General features: G+C 41.0%; 1 protein-coding gene across 1 annotated transcript in view; it reads left to right on the top strand.

Annotated features, from left to right (window-relative positions):
- Positions 1-24164, top strand: part of zranb3 (zinc finger, RAN-binding domain containing 3) — a 314618-nt gene that overhangs the window by 224398 nt on the left and 66056 nt on the right. The window contains exon 15 of the mRNA XM_055166955.1: positions 6948-7051. Within this exon, the coding sequence (XP_055022930.1) occupies positions 6948-7051 (104 nt within the window). The remainder of the gene's footprint in view (positions 1-6947; positions 7052-24164) is intronic.

The raw sequence follows: 24164 nt of genomic DNA, 5'->3' as shown, positions 1-24164 counted from the left end.
GAGATATGTGTCGTATCGTGGCCCGTGTATCGTATCGAGAATATGTGTCGTATCGTGGCCCGTGTATCGAGATATGTGTCGTATCGTGGCCTGTGTATCGAGATATGTATCGTATCATGGCCCGTGTATCGAGATATGTATCGTATCATGGCCCGTGTATCGAGATATGTATCGTATCATGGCCCGTGTATCGAGATATGTATCGTATCGTGCCCGTGTATCGTGTGTCGAGATATGTATGGTATCGTGGCCTGTGTGTCGAGATATGTATCGTATCGTGGCCTGTGTATCGAGATATGTATCGTATCATGGCCCGTGTATCGAGATATGTATCGTATCGTGGCCCGTGTATCGAGATATGTATCGTATCGTGGCCCGTGTATCGAGATATGTATCGTATCGTGGCCTGTGTATCGAGATATGTATCGTATCATGGCCTGTGTATCGAGATATGTATCGTATCGTGGCCTGTGTATCGAGATATGTATCGTATCATCGATGGGCTGTGTATCGAGATATGTATCGTATCGTGTATCGCCTGTGTATCGAGATATGTATCATCGTATCGATATGGCCTGTGTATCGAGATATGTATCGTATCGGCAACTTCTTAATGATACCCAGCCCTAACATAACTAAGGCATTAGCCACCGCGATTCAGACAGGAAGTTCACATGTGGGAGTCAAGGTCGAGCTCCTGCTGACCTTGACTCCCATTGACCCATTGTCTCTCTGTAACTTTTGCATTAACCCTCGTCATTTTGTTCTTAAAATGTTTGTATTAACCTGTCCTACTAGCCAGACTGGTGCCACCTAGTGCGTCTGCTCAATTTCATTTCTCTCCAGCGACTTGGTCAGGATTTGGAAAACAACTAAAACCCCAGAAGTTGTAGACCGCACACCGGCCAATCAGTGAAGAGCTGTGAAGCCATGACGTCAAACTCAAGCGTCTGTCTGTGTCTCTTTCGTGGAACAGCACAACAGTAAACAAAGCGTCAAGATGGATGTAGACCAGGGGTGTCAAACTCATTTTGGTCCGGGGGCCGTATCCAACCTACTTTTATCCTAAAGGGGCCGGATCAGAAAACTCATGTCATATAAACCCCAAAAACAGCAATAAGTTCAAATATTTGTGCAGAGAAACGCAAATCTATTACAGAAATCTTTTTTAATTGATGAACTCTTTCTTTTACAAAATATTATAATATTATGAGAAAAAATGCTTTTTCAACACAATGTTTTAACATGAACTTGTTTGCAAATAGGAATAAGTCAGTTTTTGTTGGAAAATCCTGCACTCGGCTCCACTTTTCTATTTTGGACATTTTTCTGATGAGGGTGTCACGGTCAACAGTCAAAACGATCGTCCTTTAAGAGCGTTTGGAAAGAGACAAGTCTTCATTTGTGCTGCTCTGGTGGGAGGGGCCACGTACAGAGACACTGGAGACGCTGCTGTGATAAACACCACAGACAATGACCAATATTTTAAAAGAAAATATGATTAAAATATTTTAGTAGAAAATCAGCCAAGGGCCAGATTAAAGGTCTTGGAGGGCCGGATCTGGCCCCCGGGCCTTATGTTTGACACCTGTGATGTAGACGAAGACAGACATTCTGTGTTGGCAACGATTCCCGAGATTGAGGATTTAAAGCCGGAACAAAGAGAATGTTTGGTGAATTTTAACAAGGAGAAAGACGTTATTGTCCTTCTTCCTACGGGATTTGGGAAAAGCTTAATATACCAGTTATCCTCGTTAGCGGCGCATGACATACGCCACGACCAAATAACAGCAAGTGGTTAAATAAAAAAAGTACCCACCTACTGTTGAGTGAACGAATCCTAACGAGTCCACGAAGTGAAACCGTCTGATGAATCAGTCGACCGCACTACATGATCCTGGTGTTTTTATTTCACTATTTTGACGGTTTAAAAAAAATCCTAATATGGACCTGGCTCCAAATATGCCCCTGTAACCACTGGCGTCTGTGAGCTTCTTTTTTTAATAACTATCAGTGTTGATGTGTTGTCTGGAAAAGGGAAAAGGGGGCAGATAACATAAGATGACTCTTCTTTCTGCGCCTTTTCATTCATTTCTTGTATGTTTGATGTTGTGACACTGTTGATGTCTTTTTATACTATGTGAATGAAATAAATCAACAAATAAATAGATACATTTTACTGGACTTTTGGTGATGTCACGCTCACTTAGGCTGCGTTCAGACTGCAGCCTGAAGTGACCTAAATCAGATTTTTTGGCCCCTATGTTCCTGTATCTGATCTTTTAATGACAGTCTGAACGACACAGATCTGATTTTTTCAAATGTGACCCAGGCCACTTGGGCTACGTTCAGACTGCAGGGCTTAATGCTCAATTCTGATTTCTGAGGTTGTTCACATTTCCAATTAAATGTGACTTGTATGTGACTCCAGTGTGAACGGTAAACGGCCCGAAAGTGTCCCGCATGTGACACTGGAGACACGATGACGTCAACCCCATGCGTCAACCGCAGCGAGCGTGCTCTGTGTTTACGGAAGTTGTCCAAATATTCTGCTTCAGCGCAGAATAGTGACGTTTGTCGCTTGTTAATGACGTATAGGTCGGATGAATGCGCTTTGGCTGTTCAGACTGAAGTCGCATGTCAAAAGATCGGCTATGTATCGGATTCAGGAGCACATATCCAAGTGGCCTGGGTCGCATTTGAAAAATTCGGATCTGTGCCTTTCAGACTGTCATTAAAAGATCAGATACAGGTCACACAGGGGCCAAAAAATCTGATTTGGGTCACTTCAGGCTGCAGTGTGAACGCAGCCTTAGATATGTGCTCCTGAAACCGATACATATCTGATCTTTTGACATGCGACTTCAGTGTGAACGAACAAAGCGCATTCATCCACCTACACGTTATCAACAAGCCACAAACGTCACTATTCTGCGCTGAAGTAGGTGAAAATTGTTAATGAACTCAGTGTCACTGAAGTGAAGCACATCACCACTCACCACTCTTGGCTCCGTCTCCACATCCACACGTTCCTTTCAACGGACGTCGCTGCCGCTGTCCCACAAAACACCACGACCAAAAACCTCGTCCTTCTCCTTCTCAATCTCCTCCTTAAAACAAGTAAGTTGTTCATGTTCTGGCTCCGGTACGAGAGGAACTTTAAAATCTCCAGGTGCTCAATGCTCGCGTCCATGTTTGGACAACTTCCGTAAACACAGAGACGCTCGCTGTGGTTGATGTCGTCGTGTCTCCAGTGCACATGCGGGACACTTTTGGGCCGTTTAACATTCACACTGGAGTCACATACAAGTCACATTTAATTGGAAATGTGAACGACCTCGCAAAAACATCGGATTTCACAAAAAAATCCAAATTGAGCGTTAAGCCCTGCAGTCTGAACGTAGCCTTAGTCCATTTCTTCACACAGTCTATGTGCAGGACTCTGCAGGAGAGACACTTTTCCTCTCCTCAAACTGCCCTGACACAGATTCTCCTGACCCCACCTGAACAACCTCCCTGTTAAACTGCACTGAGACCTTTGAGTGAGACACAAAGGCCACAGACACGAGCAGTTTAAACGTTGTAACTTGAATTTCCCTCGGGATCAATAAAGTCTTTGTGTCTCTCTTTCTCTCCTCACTCTTATTTCCTTACTTAATCACTTCAATTCACTCCGTATCCACTCCAATATCTAAAACAATATAAATAATAGAATAAAACAGAATTGCATTACGGTTAAATATGTGTTCTGCTGCTGTAGTTACAATAGTTGGGCTCATTTCTAATGCAGAGACTCCATCATGAATGCCTCAGTGGCTGCTTATTGTATTTCTTTGCTTCACTCTGCACTCACAGCCAACAGACCTCAACAAATAACTTGACGTAGCCGCGCCGACGTGTTTCAGAAAATGTCACCGATAATTACGTTTCATTTTTGGGGGCCGCCGTAATGAAATGCTTCAGAAGTCGTAAATAGTCCATGCAAATACGTCCTGCTTATGCATACACGGGTACAAATGTTATGGGGTTGTAAGATAATTCTGAATATTAAAGTGAATGTGACAGAGTTTTTTTTCTAATTAATATGTCTTGGTTTGGTGGGATAGAACCTGTGATGAATACTTATCGTAGTTTTACATCAGTTTATCTAAAAAGTAAGAAAAGTACAACATTTCAGACTTACGGTCGCACTTACGGAAGGATCCTCCAAAAAAGTGAGCATCAAACCGCCATTTTTGTCTAGTGTCAAAGTTGATCTTTTCAAGTCTTTTTGAACCATGTCGCTTTTGTTTCTGGTTCTGATATTGTCATATTTTAGTTACGGGATTCGGACATCGTAATTGTGTGGCTTTTGAATGCCCTGACAGCGGAGAACGGCTCGAGAATTGCGCTTCGGAAGTTTGCGAACTCCATAAATGCAAAAGGGAATCAGATGTGTGTGACTGCAAACCTCCGTTCAAACTGTTTCCCTTCCCAACGGAATTGAAAAACAGTGAAAGGTGAAGGCGATGGGCAGGATTGATCCATGGGAAAGACAAAAAAGGAAACATTTGGCTGCTTAAGAAATCATCCTGAGTTTACAGCGAACATGTTGCATGTGGAGCGCCAACAAAGCAAAATCCCGATCCCTCGCTCAACCTTGGTTATGAATTTAAAAAGTCAACGCCAAAGCGAAAGGCACCAACTGTTCACCAAGAAACAACTTCCACTGCAAAGAGACCAAGACGTGATGTTGCTGTAAAGCAGGGGTGTCAAACTCATTTTGGTCCGGGGGTCGTATCCAACCGACTTTGATCCCAAAGGGGCCGGATCAGAAAACTCATGTCATATAAACCCCCAAAAATAACAATACGTTCAAATATTTGTGCAGAGAAACACAAATCTATTACAGAAATCTTTTTTAATTGATGAACTCTTTCTTTTACAAAATATTATGAACAACCTGAAACTTTAAGAAAAATGCAATTTCAACACAATGTTTTAACATGAACTTGTATGTAAATAAGAATACGTACATTTTTCTTGTAAAATCCTGCACTCGGCTCCACTTTTCTCATGTTGGACATTTTGCTGATGAGGGTGTCACGGTCAACAGTCAAAACGATCGTCCTTTAAGAGCGTTTGGAAAGAGACAAGTCTTCATTTGTGCTGCTCTGGTGGGAGGGGCCACGTACAGAGACACTGGAGACGCTGATATGCTCAGCACCGCAGAAAATTACCAATATTTTAATAGAAAATATAATAAAAATATTTTAGTAGAAAATCAGCCGAGGGCCAGATTAAAGGTCTTGGAGGGCCAGATCTGGCCCCCGGGCCGTATGTTTGACACCTGTGCTGTAAAGCCACAAGAACAAGAAAGTACAAGCTCAGTCTGTTTGTCTTCTGCACCTCTCAATTAACAAACGGGATTTTGTTTTGTTGTCGCTCCACATACAAAATGTTCACTGCAAACTCAGGTTGATTTCTTAGGCAGCCAAAGTTTACCTTTATCGTCCGTCCTGTGGATCAATCCTGCCCATCGCCTTCACCTTTCACTATTTTTCAATTCCGTTGGGAAGAGAAACAGTTTGAACGGAGGTTTGCAGTCACACACATCTGATTCCCTTTTGCATTTATGGAGTTCGCAAACTTTCAAAGCCAGTTTCCCGCTGTTAGGATCCAACAACCACACAACTACGACGTCCGAATCCCAAAACTAAAATATGACAATATCAGAACCAGAAACAAAAGCGATATCGTTCAAAAGACTTGAAAAGATCGGCTTTGACAACTGGCAAATCAAACATGGTGATTTGATGCTCACTTTTTCGGAGAATCCTTCCCAGTGTGCATTGCACGATGATCGGAAGTCCGAAATTTGTGATGCATGTATCACAGGAAACAGCACTGAGTTAGAAAACAGAATCTCTCATCAACACAGAAAATTCCATTCAAAACACAGAGACACAGGCAGCTTACACATTTATTTAACTGAAGAAATGTGTGTTATTTTTATTCTAATCATAACTATTGTGTAAATTAGACGAGCTTTGGCCTTTGTTAACGTTACGGTTGCTAGGTAACAGTTATGAAATTATCTCTGCCCATGTCTGACCAGGAAACGCAATTATAAACCTCTTTATAAACCATGTTATGATGTTGTTTCCTCCTCAAAAACAGACCTGGAGTTGCGTTTGGGTTTATTTAACGCTGTCTCCAAAGCTCAAAATGCTCTGGTCCACCTTGTGATGTCATGAAGTGGTAGTTTTACCTTCACCAAACATGAAAAAATATGTAGATATATTCAAAAAAGGCAAGATTTTAGTAACATTTTAAATATATTTATGCAGTCTAACCTGTTCATAGCAGAGGTGGGACCGAGTCTCAAGTAAGTCTTTGACCTCAAGTCCGAGTCAAGTCCCAAGTCAAATACAGGCAAGTCCAAGTCGAGTCTCGAGTTACTGACCCATAAGTCCAAGTCAAGTCCAGTTGTGTGCTTTGAGCTTCAAGTCATTTCAAGTCTTTAAACCTAAGTACTTCATATTAATTTTAAACTAAACTAAAGTTGTTCTTAAAAACTCATGGTCTATTTATATAAGATTTGAAGAAATGTAAATTTTCCTTTTTAAATGTCTTGACAAAATCTTAGTGTGAATCATTACGGTAAGAATAGAAAAAAATCTGATTTAAAAGTGCCTAGTAACAGTTATTTTGTCATGTCGTCTGCACTGAAATGGAAGGATCAAGTCACAGGCTTCAAGTCCGAGTCGAGTCCTGAGCCTTAGTCCATTTTATCAAGTCAAGTCTCAAGTCCTAAAAATAGTGACTCAAGTCCAAATCACAACCTGCAAGTCCCCGCCTCTGCTTCATTTACACTATTAAATGTCTCCGAGCTTTTACTGTTGCAACATTTCACTAATAAGACAAAAATATTCAGAGATTTTAATAATTTTCTGTGTTTTTTTTAGATGGAAAAAGTGACCAAGATGAAGAAGACCCCAGCCTCCCCGTGTACCCAGGACTGCAGTTCTGCGCCAGCCAGTACACAGACAGAATATACGTCTACACTAAGGTAAACTTTCAATACGAGCTTTATACATTTTACGTTGTTTTTGATGATAATATAATCACTTTACATAATTATTGCAGTCCATTGATCAACACTTAAAGGTTGTATAGAGGATTTTCCAAGGAACGAGAAATCCAGCGACTGTTTGTCCTTTTTCAAATGTTACGCATGCGTGAAACCACCTCCCCTACAGCTCCTACGTAGAAACACCTCCTCCCTCCTCCTCCTTACGCCAGAAACAGGTTTGTTTACAGCCGGTGCACATGACTTGTAAACAACTAACTACAGTGTTGGTTAGACAAGACGGAGAAGTGAGGAGCAGGGAGAGGAGAGAGGAGAGAGGAGAGAGGAGAGAGGAGAGGAGAGAGGAGAGGAGAGCGGGTGCGCAGAGATTCCGTGCCCGGAGAAGTGAGGATCAGGGGGAAGAGTGGATCGGGCAGCGGGGACAGGAGCAGGAAAGGGGTGCAGAGAAGGTTGCGCGGAGATTCAGTGCGAATGAACTAGCTACAACACGCAGCAGCAGCAAGCGGACTCTTTCTTTGCCTTGAAAATGACGTTTTCAGACATAGGATATTGCTTTCGTGTCCTGAAAAACGTTTGTCTCGCTCTTGGAAATAAAGTACGTTTTCATAATAAGCAGAAGTTTCCTGTCCAGGAGTAATTTGTGGACCAGTGCGTCAGTCTTTAGACCCTGCGTCTGCTTCAGTCGCGCCATCGCTGGAATGAATCTTCAAGAATCACCTTAGTTTGGCTTCGCTGCTTTTCCCCTTGTCTTCTTCTTTCAGCGACCTCAAAAACGGACTTTCTTTTGCGGTTAACTGCTCCTGGATTCTTCTCGCCATTGCAACAAACTTTGTGCGAACTGCGAGGAAGATATAGGTCAAAAAAAGCCGCTAAGAACTGTTGCGTTGGTGGAGTAAACAGCGTATGTGCGGCTTGCGTCTGTGGACTGCGTGACAGGCCTACGTAAACCACGTACCGGCGGCGCAGGCAAGTCAGTTACGCTAGAAACGTAGGGAGATTGATTGACAGCCTGTCAGCTCACAGATAACGAGGCAGTGTCGTTATCTTTTGGCAAATGTTTAGCCCCACCACGTCCAGAGTTGATGAATTTTTATTCTCTTTTTTTTGGTCATCATAATTACAAGGCTACTGCATCTATAATCTATCACTGACAACTTGAAACAAAAAAAAAATCCTCCATACAACCTTTAAAGACGCTGTGCCAGATTTCCACAGTTTGCAGTGATCCGAAGTTATTCCTCACTTATTTTATGCGTTCGGAGAGGCCTAATTATTCACCACGATGAGTTTATAAATGCTTTTCCCGACTTTCAGAGACCACAGACGAGTCACGGGTAAGCTGACAACAACTAGCATGCCAGTGTGCACTTCCTGATTACTGAAAAAGCCACCGCAGACTTATTTTGTAGTGAAACGAGTCGCATTTTACTCAAATATATGGAAAAAAAATAGAGTACAGGCCTTTCATTTAGGTCAAAGCAAACAGTGAGCGCACTTAAACATACTGAAAATCGTAGAAATATTTTTTATTTGTCATCTTCTTCAGTTAAAGTATTAAAATATCTGTTTATTTCGCACAGATTTTCAGATTTAATAAAGCTTCAGTGTAGTGTTTTCGATAAACGCAAATAACTGCATTGATTTTTTTTCCTTGTCTGTTTGTATTTGTATATTTTTGTTTGCTCAAACTACGAACATGTTAAAAATAGACTCCTCAGGCTTTTCAGCAGGTCTCAAACTATAATAAAAAATACATTTACTCTTCAGTCCTGTTGAAATTGTAGTGGAGTAGAAAGTACAGATACCTGCTCTCAAATGTAGTGACGTAAAAGTAAAAAGTATCCATTTAAAATCGACTAAATTAAAGTACAAATACCTGCTTTTTTTTTTTTTACAGGACATTTACTTTGTTACTTTCCAGCACTGTCTAAAAATCTTCCAGTGTATGAGATGTGTTTTGTTTTTCTCTTGTCAGTTTCGGTGTAGCAGGAGCATAGATTTCAATTTGAAGAGAAACTCGAGTTCTTTAATTTGACAAGTCTGTGAAAACAAGGGAAATTGAAAGGCCATGTTACATCGTGATCGTCTCTCATTACCTGGATCCTCATCGTCATGTCCCTGTCACACGTTTAATACAGAAAAACTGACTAAAAACACACTTCGTTTTATTCATTTTGAAATCTTAATATTGGAGGTTTTCAGATTCTTGAGTGGTGATGTTTTTTCTATTGATTCACATTGTCAAGAAAAATCCAAAAACATTCACAAATGTTCACAACCTGATCTCTGTCTGTGACTGGAACCAGTAACTCTCTGTATTACAACTAATTTTGGCTTTTTAACAATATTCATTTTATGGGGATGGGATCAAATCTCGTGCAACAAGATCTCGGGAGACAAAATCACACGTTGAAAATCATCTCATGAGATGTATTTCCCCATGTGTTTACATTTGGATTGGATGAAAAATTAACAACTGGTGACTTTTTTTGAGAAGCTGTAATCCCAAAAAGCACTGCTACAATAACAGCAAAAATATGAAATAAAGTAAATCAAGTTTTTATTTGTTTTGGCCTTTCGTCCACACGGAGCCGGCGTTTCGTGTGGGTGAAAACTGTGATTTTTGAGAACGAGTTCCAGAGTGGAGAAATCTGAGAACACCGGCTTTGCGTGGGACCAAGAGGTGGGACCAAGTCTCAAGTCTTTGACCTCAAGTCCGAGTCAAGTCCCAAGTCAAATACAGGCAAGTCTAAGGCTGCGTTCAGACTGCAGCCTGAAGTGACCCAAATCCGATTTTTTTGGCTTCTATGTGACCTGTATCTGATCTTTTAATGACAGTCTGAACGACACAGATCAGAATTTTTCAAATGTGACCCAGGCCACTTGGATATGTGGTCCTGAATCTGATACATATCTGATCATTTGACATGCGACTTCAGTCTGAACGGCCAAAGCGCATTCATCTGACCTACACGTCATTAACAAGCGACAAACGTCATTATTCTGCGCTGAAGCAGGCGGAAACCAGATCTGTAAAATCGCCAGGTGCTCAATGCTCGCGACCATATTTGGACAACTTCCTTAAACACAGATCACGCTCGCTGCGGTTGACGCATGGGGTTGACGTCATCGTGTCTCCAGTGCACATGCGGGACACTTTCGGGCCGTTTACCGTTCACACTGAAGTCACAGACAAGTCGCATTTAATTGGAAATGTGAACGACCTCGCAAAAACATCGGATTTCACAAAAAAATCAGAATTGAGCATTAAGCCCTGCAGTCTGAACGTAGTCTAAGTCAAGTTTCGAGTCACTGGCCCATAAGTCCAAGTCAAGTCCAAGTCGTCAGCTTTGAGCTTCAAGTCATTTCAAGTTTTTAAACCAAAGTACCAAATATAGTTTAGATTTTTGCAATTTATATTCATTTTAAGATAAAGTCACAGCATATTTATATATGAGTATTTATAGAGCAAATAAGAGTTGTAGAAATTAATTTAGGTAATTTTTCCTTTTTAAATGTCTTGACAAGATCTTAGTGTGAAGTCAGAATAGAAAGAATTCAGATTTAAAAGTGCATCTCAAGTCTTTTCCAGTGAAAGGCCTCAAGTCTCAAGTCCTAAAAATAGTCACTCAAGTCTGACACGAGTCCAAGTCATGACTTGTAAGTCCCCACATCTGCAGCTTTTGGAGAATGATGACGTCGTGATCCCGTCACAGCCCTTGAACTGGCCTCTGCAGAGGAAGACTGTTGCCTAAATGTGACAGGTGTAAACCTACGGAGCCGTTCTGTCGCCCAACAACAGAGACACGCTGCTAGATTCCAAAGATTACACACGGGTAATTAAACCTTTGGATTTTGAGACCAAGTTATTCTAACAAATTTCATTCAAATCTTATGGCTAAAAACGAAAACTGATGTGTAACTTTTGCAACACAAAACACCTATAGTTGTGGGATACACCTAAAATTGGCTAAATTGCCTTAAAAAAAAAAACAAAAAAAACTGTGATCAGCATTATTAAATATTATTATCATTGTTAACAGCGCCACATACAGGTGTGGCATATGTATTACATCATTTTCACTCTGTTGTTGTCTGGACATGAATATATTTTGATCCAACATGTGTGTGGACGCAAATTTTTTTTTTCAACCCGCAAAAAAACCCAAAAACATTTCATATCGTCGTCATGTGGACTTAACCTCAATTTATTTCTTAACTTTTCTTGCTGTTTCTGGTTTGCTCAAAGTTGGGACGTTAACTCAAATTAAATGTGCTAAAAATAAGTCTCGATTCTCAAATAAGAAAGAAAAAATTTTACTTTTCAGTCCAGATCGAAAACGTAGTGAAGTTAAAAGTAAAAAGTATTCACTGTAAAATAAATCTTCAGTATTGCACCATAGATTTTTTTTCTTTTTCATCTTCCACCACTGCAGAAAACAGACACCATAAACACGCTTAATTTTATTCATTTCGAAATCTTAACATAGCACAAAAGCGGCGTCTCCGATTTGCAATTTCACTTAGCCGCATAATTGGCAAGACAAAGACGGGAGAAGCCAGCTCGTGTCATTATTAAGAAGGTCAAAGAAGGAAATGCAATTGTTTTGAATTAACTTTGATTAGCTACGACTTGAAAAACACCCCATTATGTGAGATATACCAGGTTTAATTATCGAGTTAGAAGTGCTCAAACCCTCTTTAGTCTCCGCACATTAGAGGCAAATTGAAAAAAGAAAACGGAAAAAAAAAAAACAGCAACATATGGTATTTTTATCGCCCAAATTATGAAGTAAACAAGATCGAGATTAAGTAGCAAATTGGTCCTTAATTTGAAGTTTTAAATTGGCAGGAAAGCGTAATTAAGATATTTTCAGGCATTTCTTTTGAGAATTTTTGGCAAACATGTCAACAATTAGCCGTCTATTCGGGGTGAATTTTGACAGACGAGTTCAATTAGTAACATTTCAATTTGATACCGTCTTCTGAATGGAGTTTTGAAAGCTCTTAAATTGTACCTGAAAGAAATGCGTTGATTTTATTGATTTTTTTTTTATTTGCAGTCAAACTTAAAGTGCACTAAGGAACTTTTCTGGCGGAGGGAAGGATTAACTACATGTTTATCTTGTAGAAATGTTTATATAATGTTCTAGAGGATGGCATTTTGCAGATTTATTTAGGATTTTTTTGTATCTATACTTGTCTGGCGGAGGGTTCGTCACCTGCTTGTCTCCATGGAGATCTTATTGCTTTTTTAAAAACATTTCCAACCTGTCATTTATTCATTCCGGGTGTTTCTAAAGCTCAAAAACACGATGATTTCTTCTGTGAATGGAGCGACTCTCCACAAATCTGACCTGTAATGGAGCTTTGTGCTGGAACCTGCTCGTCTCTCTGGGTTAAATCTACACTGGGAAACATTCGTGACAAAGCAATATTGAGTGCGTATACATGCACATCAATTACCCGGTTATTAGCCATATCCCGGTTCTGTCAGTATTCGTGTTACTGTGTTTACATGCGCACTGAGAAACCGGGACACTCATATCCGCGCGTATACATGATCAAATGGAGTATCCCGGTTTCTTGACATAATCTTACAAATGCGCAGGCGCAAATATTAACTTAAATCAATTTAATAAACCAGGAAAAATACAAACCATGAGCTCCTTTAGCATAAGAAGCTAAGGAGCTACGAGATCTCCCACAATCCACTGTGCAGATTCTTCATTAAAATCTTCTGCATAAATAAACTCAACTTTACAACATATAAACCATAAACACTATAGACACATCAGCCCGTTTGATCAGATAATTCAGCTGTGATCACATTTGTTTACGTTTTACAGAAACGAAACTTAAGACCGTTTGGCTAATTAGCATAAACTGTTAGCGTCGATAAGAACAACTCGCTCCTTGCGCCGCTGATGTGATCAGTTTCTTTTGGATTAAATGACACGACTCTGTGGATTATGTGTGTTATTTCTGTGACAGAAGAGGTGCTAATGATGGTGAGGCTGTTCTGTGCATATAGAGTATAGGACATAGTTCATGTTTTAGCTTTTCAGCGTCACACGAGTGCAGGTCGTACGAGTGCAGGTCGTACGTGTGCAGGTTTAGCGCAGCTCTTTATTTTACAGTCATTTCACTCGTTTGGTCACTTTATTTATGTTGGTCAATTTATTTATGTGACTACTGTTGTGGTGAAAGGCTGGAAAGTGTCTTTTGGACGCATGCGCACTCAACTTTATGTTGCAGTAACCGGGGTACTGCGTATACATGCCACAAGTAACCCTGTTACTATCGGAATAAACCAGCTACAGTATCCCGGTTTCTAATAACTGGGATACTGCCATAACCGGGTTACTGAAACCGGGTTACTGCGTTTACATGCACCATCAAGAAACCGGGATACTCAAAAAACCCGATCATAACCGGGTTATTGATGTGCATGTATACACACTCAATGTTTCCAAGGAGATAAGCAGGTGGCGGACCTTCCACTAGAAATGTTACATAGTGCACCTTTAAAGCCCCAGTATGAAACATTTAAGCCAAAAAATGAACTAAAGGTTACATTTACCCTGAAACGAATCACCGTATCAGAAACGATTTGCGTTCAGACACGTCATTTCTGTTACTTCCCAATCCACACAGTAACAAATAACCGCCTGAAACGCTGGTCACATGACTAGGCTGGGGTCACGACGTCATGTGGGCGATAAAAAAAGACATGAAATTGGAGCACCGTGTCTGAAGCTGCAGCAGCCGATTTCGAGCCGAGGAAGATGACAAGAGTGAAATCATCTTTTCGTGGACCGACGCCGAAGTTCAGTTGTTGCCGAACGTAACGCTGGATTTTAAGACGAGCATGTCTACGCTGTTTCCCGTTCGTCTGTGGTTTGTTTAAACTGTTTTCCGCAATAGCGTCACATGACCGATGTCTCGAACCCAGCGAATCAGGAAGGCGCAAGTCACAGCGACGTGGTCCAATAAGGACGCAACTAGAGCTCCTACGTCAGCGTATCAGCGTTTTCAGGCGTCCACACAGTGCCGGATCAGATCTGTACTTAGAAGAATTCATGGGAGCTGACAGATCGTTCCGTCTCTTGAGCCGTTTTCCATCGGATTAGTGTAAATCCGGGCCAAAATGAAACTGTTTTTATTAATTTTTTTTTTTTTTTATTCAGTGTGATTGTTTTTATTACACAGAAAATCATGCATCTTTACTGTGAGTGGGCTTGCATTTCCACAAACCTGACTCATACTTGGCCTGGAATAGAGCCTCCTCCTGCTTGTTTTAGTGGAAATAGTTTTTACTTCAGCAGTTTGGCATAAAATGTATTTATCTCCATGAAGAATGTTCCAAAGTATGGGCTTTGTCTTCCTATTTTCACCTCCGGAAAGTTCCAGAGTATACCTTTAATTGCTGCTAGTTGTTTTTATTGCTCAGAAATACCTCGGAAAAAGATACATTCTTACTCCGAGCTTGGTCGCCTTTTCCACAGATCTGACTCATAACTTCCAGGCAAAGCAATAATTTACCCATGTAGAAAAGCAGAGACGTTCCGCACTGCGCCTTTAAAATAAGTTTGAATATTCCTCGTGTGGGAATCAAAACGAGAACTTGTGCAGTCTCCGTATGTCACGGATTTGAAGAGTCAACAATGGGAGTTCTAATGGCAGGGCTGACGAAGCATTGTACTCGCGGCATAAGAACGAAATCAGTCAAAACCACTTCAACTCTGCCCATTTGAGTCACTGAAAGAGCTGATGGAGAGAAAAGGGAAAGTAGCAGAGAATAAAACGTAGAGGCTGTACTTTGGACCACCAATCACGTTTCATTAAAAAGAGTTCTGACAGGTACCAGCAGGGGGCGACTGCAGCTACGAGACGGGAAAATCACACGGGTACGTACGCTTTTCGCCAATGAATAACACAGAAAGATAACGTGAACATTTTTTATACGCTGGAGTTTCTGCGAGGGAAAGCAACAAAAAGTTCAAAACAAAATGGTTGCTTTTTGCTTTTGGAGATGTAAAATCATTGCGAGATAGGGCCAGAAGATGCTGCTTCTGGACACAAGCGCTCACTAAAACGGCATAGATTTGTGAAATGTGTATATGATCATTTACCCCAGAACTAAAAGTACCCCATACGTTTACCATAAAAACAATAGTATGGACAAGGGAAGATTTGTTTTAATATTACCGTATTTTTCGGAGTATAAAGCTCAATATCAGTAATGTTTAGGGATGTAACAATAACCGAAATATCGTGATATCGTATTGTCAGAGTTCTCACAATAATATCGTGGACCATCACAATATATCGAATTACAAGTGTCTTTGCTTAAATTAAGAGTTATGGTTCAATAATAGCTAAAAAAAAGACAGTGAACTACATAGACCATGATCCTTTGCTCCATTTCAGTGCAGACTACAAGAAGAAATAACAGTTCTAAGCACTTTTAAGTCATAGTTCTTTGGATTAAGTCTTGTCAAGGTGTTTTAAGAGGAAAAAGGAGCATATTCACAGTTTTAGCTGTTTTGCCTCCACAAAATATCGCAATAAATATCGTACCGTGAGATGTATATCGTGAAAATATCGTACAGAGAGATTTGGATATTGTTACATCCCTAATCATGAACCTCCTCACCAGAATATTGTGAGCTTTCCCACAATATTGCAATAAATATCGTACTGTTAGACTTGGATATCGTTACACCTCTAGTAATGTTGAATTCTCTCGTCTATTTTCATACATAACTTGCACTGGATTATAAGGCGCATTAAGCAAAACAAACGGACGACACTTGAGACTGATCCCTTAGTCCAAGCATCCACGATCCATGGGCAGATCGTGATTTGCGTAATCGCCCGGCGTCGCCTCCCTGTCTTGGTGAATGTGTATTATGAATGTGAATTTAGGTGGATAATTTAAGTTTGTTTGATACAGCTTTGCGCACATTTGTTTATGTTTTATCAGAAACAAAACTTAAAACCACATGGCTCATTTGCATAAACTATAAGCACTGAAAAAAACAGGTCGCTCCTTGTGCGCTGACGTGCGTTCAGCTTTCTGTCAGACTAAAGAACACAACTCAGTGGAATATATGAGTGCTCTTTCTACGACAAGGAGATAGCGGCAGTGTGCGTTGAGTCGACGCAGAACTATACTTCTCCTGACTACAGTAGCAATAATGCTCCAACAATCCATCAAGCGGTGCGGCTTCATAGCTTACAAAAGTCGTACTTAAAACATTTTGACAGATTTTTGAGCGCCGTGTACCACATAAAACCGGTTTGAGTTCAATAAGCACAACCAGAATTAATACATAAAGTGCACTGTCGATTTTTGAGAAAATTAAAGGATTTTAAGTGCGCCTTATAGTCCGAAAAATACGGTAATCCTTTATTATGAGTCTGTCTACATCTCATCGTTCAGTAAAGGGCTGAAATGATCCAAATGATCCAAATGAAGGTGTAACACAGTGGAGCACTTCCTGTACCACGTGACATCACAAGCTGGAACGGAGTGTTTTAAATCTGAGAGACGAACTCAGCCTAAATATGAAAGATTTGTCTGTCAATTAAACGTGCGTGAGTGAAACAAAACACAACTCGAGGTCTGTTCGTGAAGAGGAAACGATATTGCAACGTGGATCAGAACGTCGCGCCCTTTAATATTTACGGGTTATTTGATGGAAGGAAGTTCGAACCATAACCCAGTAGCTCCATAACACCGCGTCGTCCGGTATAAATAGTCTTTTGATCGCGCAGATCTAAACAGACACGGACAAAGCTCCTCTAACCCTGAATGTGACTCCTCGTCTCGCTCCGCTGAATCTTGGCACCCGTGAAGAGCCGTTCGCCAACTGCTCTCCACATCGATCGGACTCTGATTCTTAATGCGCTTTTTGTTTCATTCATGAGGGATCTGACTCCGCACCGGATAATTCAGATACCATTCAGGCTCCTCTTTTTACCGCAGACAACACCGACTGAACCACCAACGCGAGATAAGCCCGCGAGATATAATGTCTGTTGCTGTATAGTTTAAATGATGAACTGGTGGAATTGTGCCGGGGAAGCTGTCTTACGGGGATAATCCTGGTTTTTCGGAGAGGAGAATTCACACGGGAGACGGCACACGACGGAGAATCACCCAGACATGTGACAAAACTATCAATAAGAAACACAACGAGGATTAAAGGGACTGTGCCCTGATTTGTCCCCATGTATTTGAGCAAAACGACTCCTGCCCCGGTAAAGATATAAGACCCAATCTTACCCCGATGTCAGCACCAGGACTAAACCAGGACTAAACCAGGACTAAACCAGGACTAAACCAGGACTAAACCAGGACTAAACTAGGACTAAACCAGGACTAAACCAGGACTAAACCAGGACTAAACCAGGACTAAACCTAAACCAGGACTAAAACCAGGACTAAACCAGGACTAGGACTAAACCAGGACTAAACTAAACAGGACTAAACCAGGACTAAACCAGGACTAAACCAGGACTAAACCAGGACTAAACCAGGACTAAACCAGGACTAAACCAGGACTAAACTAGGACTAAACCAGGACTAAACCAGGACTAAACCAGGACTAAACCAGGACTAAACTAGGACTAAACCAGGACTAAACTAGGACTAAACCAGGACTAAACCAGGACTAAAACCAGGACTAAACTAGGACTAAACCAGGACTAAAACCAGGACTAAACTAGGACTAAACCAGGACTTAAACCAGGACTAAACTAGGACTAAACTAGGACTAAACCAGGACTAAACCAGGACTAAACTAGGACTAAACCAGGACTAAAACTAGGACTAAACCAGGACTAAACCAGGACTAAACTAGGACTAAACCAGGACTAAAACCAGGACTAATAACTAAGGACTAAACCAGGACTAAACTAGGACTAAACCAGGACTAAACTATAAACCAGGACTAAACCAGGACTAAACCAGGACTAAAACCAGGACTAAACTAGGACTAAACCAGGACTAAACCAGGACTAAAACCAGGACTAAACCTAGGACTAAAACCAGGACTAAACTAGGACTAAACCAGGACTAAACCAGGACTAAAAGGACTAAAACAGGACTAAACTAGGACTAAACCAGGACTAAACCAGGACTAAACCAGGACTAAAACCAGGACTAAAACCAGGACTAAACCAGGACTAAACCAGGACTAAAACCAGGACTAAACCAGGACTAAAACCAGGACTAAAACCAGACTAAACTAGGACTAAAACCAGGACTAAAACCAGGACTAAAACCAGGACTAAACCAGAACTAAAACCAGGACTAAACCAGGACTAAACCAGAACTAAAACCAGGACTAAACTAGGACTAAACCAGGACTAAACTAGGACTAAAACCAGTACTAATAACTAGGACTAAAACCAGGATTAGAACCAGGACTAAAACCAGGACTAAACCAGAACTAAAACCAGGACTAAACCAGGACTAAACCAGGACTAAAACTAACTAACCAGGACTAAACCAGGACTAAAAGGACTAGGACTAAAACCAGACTAAACCAGGACTAAACCAGGACTAAACCAGGACTAAACCAGGACTAAAACCAGGACAATGACGTAACCATAGAAACAAGGTGACGGACTCCCAACCAAAAAGTTACACAGTGCACCTTTTACCAAACTATGTCCTAAGTAACTGTGATCTAAGTGCTTAACCCTAATGCCACAGGGCCCGGTTACAGGTCAGATCTGTGGAGAGGCGAGCCCACTCACTGTCAGAATGCAGCGTTATTCAGGGTGTTAATGGAATAAACTCCACACTGAGACTTGGCCGCGCTCACGTTGGGTGATCTTTTACATGCACACGTGTATGTAATTGAACGTTCAGCAGTTACCATGGCGACGCAACGCACACTGAGAACTCAAGTATAAAATCTAAATGCATTTCCAAGGGCCTGCAATCAATACGAGCGTTCACGGCGCTGTTTAGGAGTTTGATTTTTCAATTTTATGTGAGAGACTTGTTTAACTCCTTGTAGTTCCAGCTCAACCAGATCTTTCTCGTCGAACGAAGCTCAGATTAAAGTCTAACTCGAGTCCCAGAGCTTCAGACAGAGCAGTGCCTCCTGTTAGCCTCACACCCCCTGGTAATGTTGATGACGTCAGCTGCAAATTAGCCAGAGGGAGAGTTTCCATTTCCATTTCCATTCCAGGCCCAGGAACAACACCACCAACCACAACGACAACCAGAAATCCACCAGAAAAGTTACACGGTGCATCTTTATCACGGTTGCTACTGTCATGGAAAATCATAGAAATTGAAAATGTCACTTTCCAGGCCCAGAAAAGTCATGGTATTTTATAAATTTTTTGAAAGTGTTGGAAAGGTCAAGGAATTTTTGTATCTGTTAAGTTCTCATTCGGCTGTTTTGATTATTTCTGTGCGCTTTTTGTTTAAAAAGAGACGACGACAGACGTGGGACCGGGTCGTCGTTTTGTAAGTCTCAAGTCTTTGACCTCAAGTCCAAGTCGAGTCTCGAGTCACTGGCCCCTAAGTCCAAGTCGAGTCCAAGTCGTCTGCTTTGAGCTTCAAGTCATTTCAAGTTTTTAAACCCAAGCACCAAATATAGCTTAGATTTTTGCAATTTATATGAATTTTAAGATAAATTGTGCTTTAAAAAATCATCTAATATTTCAAACACAAACCTGCTCCTACTGATTGGAACAGCTGCAGCAAACAGACACATTTTTGTTCTTTCTGCATCATCTATTTATTTATTTATGAGTATTTATAGACTATGTAAGAGTTGTAGAATGTAAATTGACTAAACAGGACTAAACCAGGACTAAACTAGGACTAAACCAGGACTAAAACCAGGACTAAACCAGGACTAAACCAGGACTAAACCAGGACTAAAACCAGGACTAAACTAGGACTAAACCAGGACTAAACCAGAACTAAAACCAGGACTAAACTAGGACTAAACCAGGACTAAACCAGGACTAAAACTAGGACTAAACTAGGACTAAACCAGGACTAAACCAGGACTAAAGGACTAAAACCAGGATTAGAACCAGGACTAAAACCAGGACTAAACCAGAACTAAAACCAGGACTAAACCAGAACTAAAACCAGGACTAAAACTAGGACTAAACAGAACTAAAACCAGGACTAAACCAGAACTAAAACCAGGACTAAACTAGGACTAAACCAGAACTAAAACCAGGACTAAACCAGGACTAAACTAGGACTAAGCTAGGACTAAAACCAGGACTAAACCAGGACTAAATTAGGACTAAAACCAGGACTAAACCAGGACTAAAACCAGGACTAAAACCAGGACTAAACCAGGACTAAAACCAGGACTAAACCAGAACTAAAACCAGGACTAAACCAGAACTAAAACCAGGACGAAAACCAGGACTAAAACCAGGACTAAAACTAGGACTAAACCAGGACTAAACCAGGACTAAACTAGGACTAAGCTAGGACTAAAACCAGGACTAAACCAGGACTAAAACCAGGATTAGAACCAGGACTAAAACCAGGACTAAACCAGAACTAAAACCAGGACTAAACCAGAACTAAAACCAGGACTAAACTAGGACTAAACCAGAACTAAAACCAGGACTAAACCAGAACTAAAACCAGGACTAAACTAGGACTAAACCAGAACTAAAACCAGGACTAAACCAGGACTAAACTAGGACTAAGCTAGGACTAAAACCAGGACTAAACCAGGACTAAATTAGGACTAAAACCAGGACTAAAACATGACTAAACCAGAACTAAAACCAGGACTAAACCAGAACTAAAACCAGGACTAAAACCAGAACTAAAACCAGGACTAAACATTTTTTAATGTCTTTACAAGGTCTTAGTGTGAAGCATTACTGTCAGAATAGAAATAATTCAGATTTAAAAGAGCTTCTCAAGTCTTCCCAAGTCACTGACCTTCAAGTCCAAGTCGAGTCCCAAGTCTTAGTCCATTTTATCAAGTCAAGTCTCAAGTGCTAAAAATCGTGACTCAAGTCAAAGTCACGATTTGCAAGTCCCCACCTACAATAAATAGGGTCGTGCAAAAATACTGAAACATCGATATATATTGTATCGTTTAATGTGATGATACAGCATCGATATCATGGTCTGCTGTATTTTTTGGCGCATTTTAATAAATTATTTTGTTACAGGCGCTACTCGTTTATACAACACATTTGACATTTTCACTGTTTTGATGATTAAAATGTTTGTGTTTCATTTTAACGTATTAGACTTTTAGTGTCACAGCCATGATTTAGCCTTTACTTTTTATTGAACCGTATCGAATCGGTTTGAAATATATCATTCTGAATCATTTTGAATCGTAAGCTCACTGTATCGAGGTTTGCATCGTATCGGCAACTTCTGAATGATCCCCAGCCTTAACAATAAATGCTCTGACAGTACAGTGATTCGCTATGAATTTTTTATTTTACAGTTTTAAAAACTTATTAAGTCCCGCCAACAGTTTCGTTTTCATAAGTCCGTTTAGCTCAGAAAAGAAAGGTTAACATTTCTTCAGAAAGACCCATATTTACACTCGCATGGCGCCGTAAAGTCATGGAAAATTCACTTTAGGTCGTGAATAAGTCAAGTTTTGAAACGTCGTCGGTGAAAACGAGTGGCAACCCTGAATCCTACACCACCCGCCGCTTCAAACCCACCCACATTCTACGTTCTCCATTATGAGCGAGTCCAGGTACATTACTTGTTCAATAACAGCTCATAATTGAATCCGCTGGTATCGTCGGCGGCGGCTCTCATCGCTGTGAAGTTTATACCGAGGCCAAGTGCTTATGGCCGTTCAAATTGGCAGTAGTTAGAACTAATGACGCCGTAATAAGAGGGAAATGTTCGCGGGTATTTTTTTTATTTATTTTTTTAACACCGTTGCCGTTAGCGACGCCGTGATTACCCATAATCACCTGCTCTCTCCCGCTCTCTGTTTTTTCCTTAAGTCTCATTATTGGTTATTTAATGTATGCGCGGTGTCATCATAACAATAATAATAATAATAATTCCCGCGCGTTTGAACTGGGATTTGAGTAAACAGAGATCGTCGTCGTCGCTGGATTTCTACGGTAAGCAATGGAGGACAAAATACGCGTTATAGAAAAGTGCATAATTGGCCCTTAAGGTAGTTAGGGAAGAAAATATATAGTAAAAAGTGATGTGTGTTTTAAGAGGATGCAAGAAGAGCGATGCTAATGTATGGACGCTGTAATGGGAGGGTTTAAGAGCCAATTTGGTCAAAGAAATGAAGCTTTAGTGGAGCTCTGTATAGTCTTAATAATAACACCAATAACGGCTCGTAATGGAGACGCTTTGCCCCGAAATGTTTCACAGTATGGCATTAAATGAAACGTAAAGCGGGCGAAGCTACAGGGCAGATCTGCGGAGTGGCACGCCCTCTCGGAGTAAGATTGTATGTTGATTTTTTGCAGTAAAAGCAACTGCGATTGAATAAATGTCAGATAAATGAGGTTAATTCTTTGCTGTGGTAGTCGGGCCGCTCAATTTCATTTCTCTCCAGCGACTAGGTCAGGAATCAGAAAACACTAGACCAGGGGTGTCAAACTCATTTTGGTCCGGGGGCCGTATCCAACCTACTGTGATCCCAAAGGGGCCGGATCAGAAAACTCATGTCATATAAACCCCAAAAATAACAAGAAGTTCAAATATTTGTGCAGAGAAACACAAATCTACTACAGAAATATTTTTTTAATTGATGAACTCTTTCTTTTACCAAATATTATAATATTATGAACAACCTGAAACTTTAAGAAAAATTCTATTTCAACACAAAGTTTTAACATGAACTTGTATGCAAACAGGAATAAGTCCATTTTTCTTGGAAACTCCTGCACTCAGCTCCACTTTTCTTATTTTGGACATTTTGCTGATGAGGGTGTCACGGTCAACGGTCAAAAAGGATTGTTTGGAAAGAGCCAAGTGTTCTTTTGTGCTGCTCTGGTGGGAGGGGCCACACAGAGGCGCTGGAGATGCTGCTATGCTAAGTGACGCAGAAAATTACCAATATGTTAATAGAAAATATAATTCAAATATTTAAGTAGAAAATCAGCTGAGGGCCACATTAAAGGTCTTGGAGGGCCGGATCTGGCCCCAGGGCCTTATGTTTGACACCTGTGCACTAGACGGTTTGCAAGAACCCTGGAAGTTGTAGACCGCGCACCGGCCAATCAGAGAAGAGTTGTGAAGCCATGATGTCAAACTCAAGCGTCTGTCTGGGTCCCTTTTGTGGAACAGCACAACAGTAAACAAAGCGTCGAGATGAATGTAGACGAAGACAGACATTCTGTGTTGGCAACGATTTCTGAGATCGAGGATTTAAATCTGTATCTAAGAGAATATTTGGTGAATTTTATCAAAGGGAAAGATGTTATTTCCCTTCTTCCTATGGGATTTGGCACATTACATACATCATGAAAATAGCAGTGATTGGTTAAATAAAAAATGTACCCATCTATCGTCGAGAGAATGAATCGTAATGCTGCGAGGTCAGACGGTTTCCACAAAGTGAAACCGGCTGATGAATCACACTAATTAAATGTAGCCCATTTCTTTTTCTTTTCAACATTCAATTCCCCTACACGCAGATCGTGACAAGGTGACCCCAAAAAAATCTTTTGTGACCCACCTGAGGGTCACGAAACAATGTGATAATGCAAACTGCTGCTGTATTTTAGATTCCGATTCAATATATTTGTTAAAAATGGGAGCGAGAGCGTGAAAAGGCGAGGGGCGGCGTGACAGGTAGGATGTTTAGGAAGTTGAACCTGCCCTGTGATGCACGCTGGTACACGAGGGCACACGCTGTCGCAGACGAGCCGTGCATAGGGAGCGTGTGTGTTTGTGATGCGCCGTAGAGTCTCCGCGGGTTTCAAATGAGCGCACAGGCTGCACTGAGACGCCCCACACGCTCCTTCACCCGCTACAAGTTTATTACCAACAGCAGCGGCCGCAATGAAATATGATCAGACCTCGAGTGAGAGACAAGACCGAGTCCAAACACGAGTCCGAGACGAGTACTAA

The sequence above is a fragment of the Boleophthalmus pectinirostris genome, unplaced genomic scaffold, assembly GCF_026225935.1.
Source record: "Boleophthalmus pectinirostris isolate CB_2022bp ecotype Guang Dong unplaced genomic scaffold, ASM2622593v1 HiC_scaffold_11, whole genome shotgun sequence".
NCBI lineage: Eukaryota > Metazoa > Chordata > Actinopteri > Gobiiformes > Gobiidae > Boleophthalmus > Boleophthalmus pectinirostris.
The sequence above is the reverse complement of the archived record's forward strand: the minus strand, read 5'-3'. Positions and strand labels throughout refer to the sequence as shown.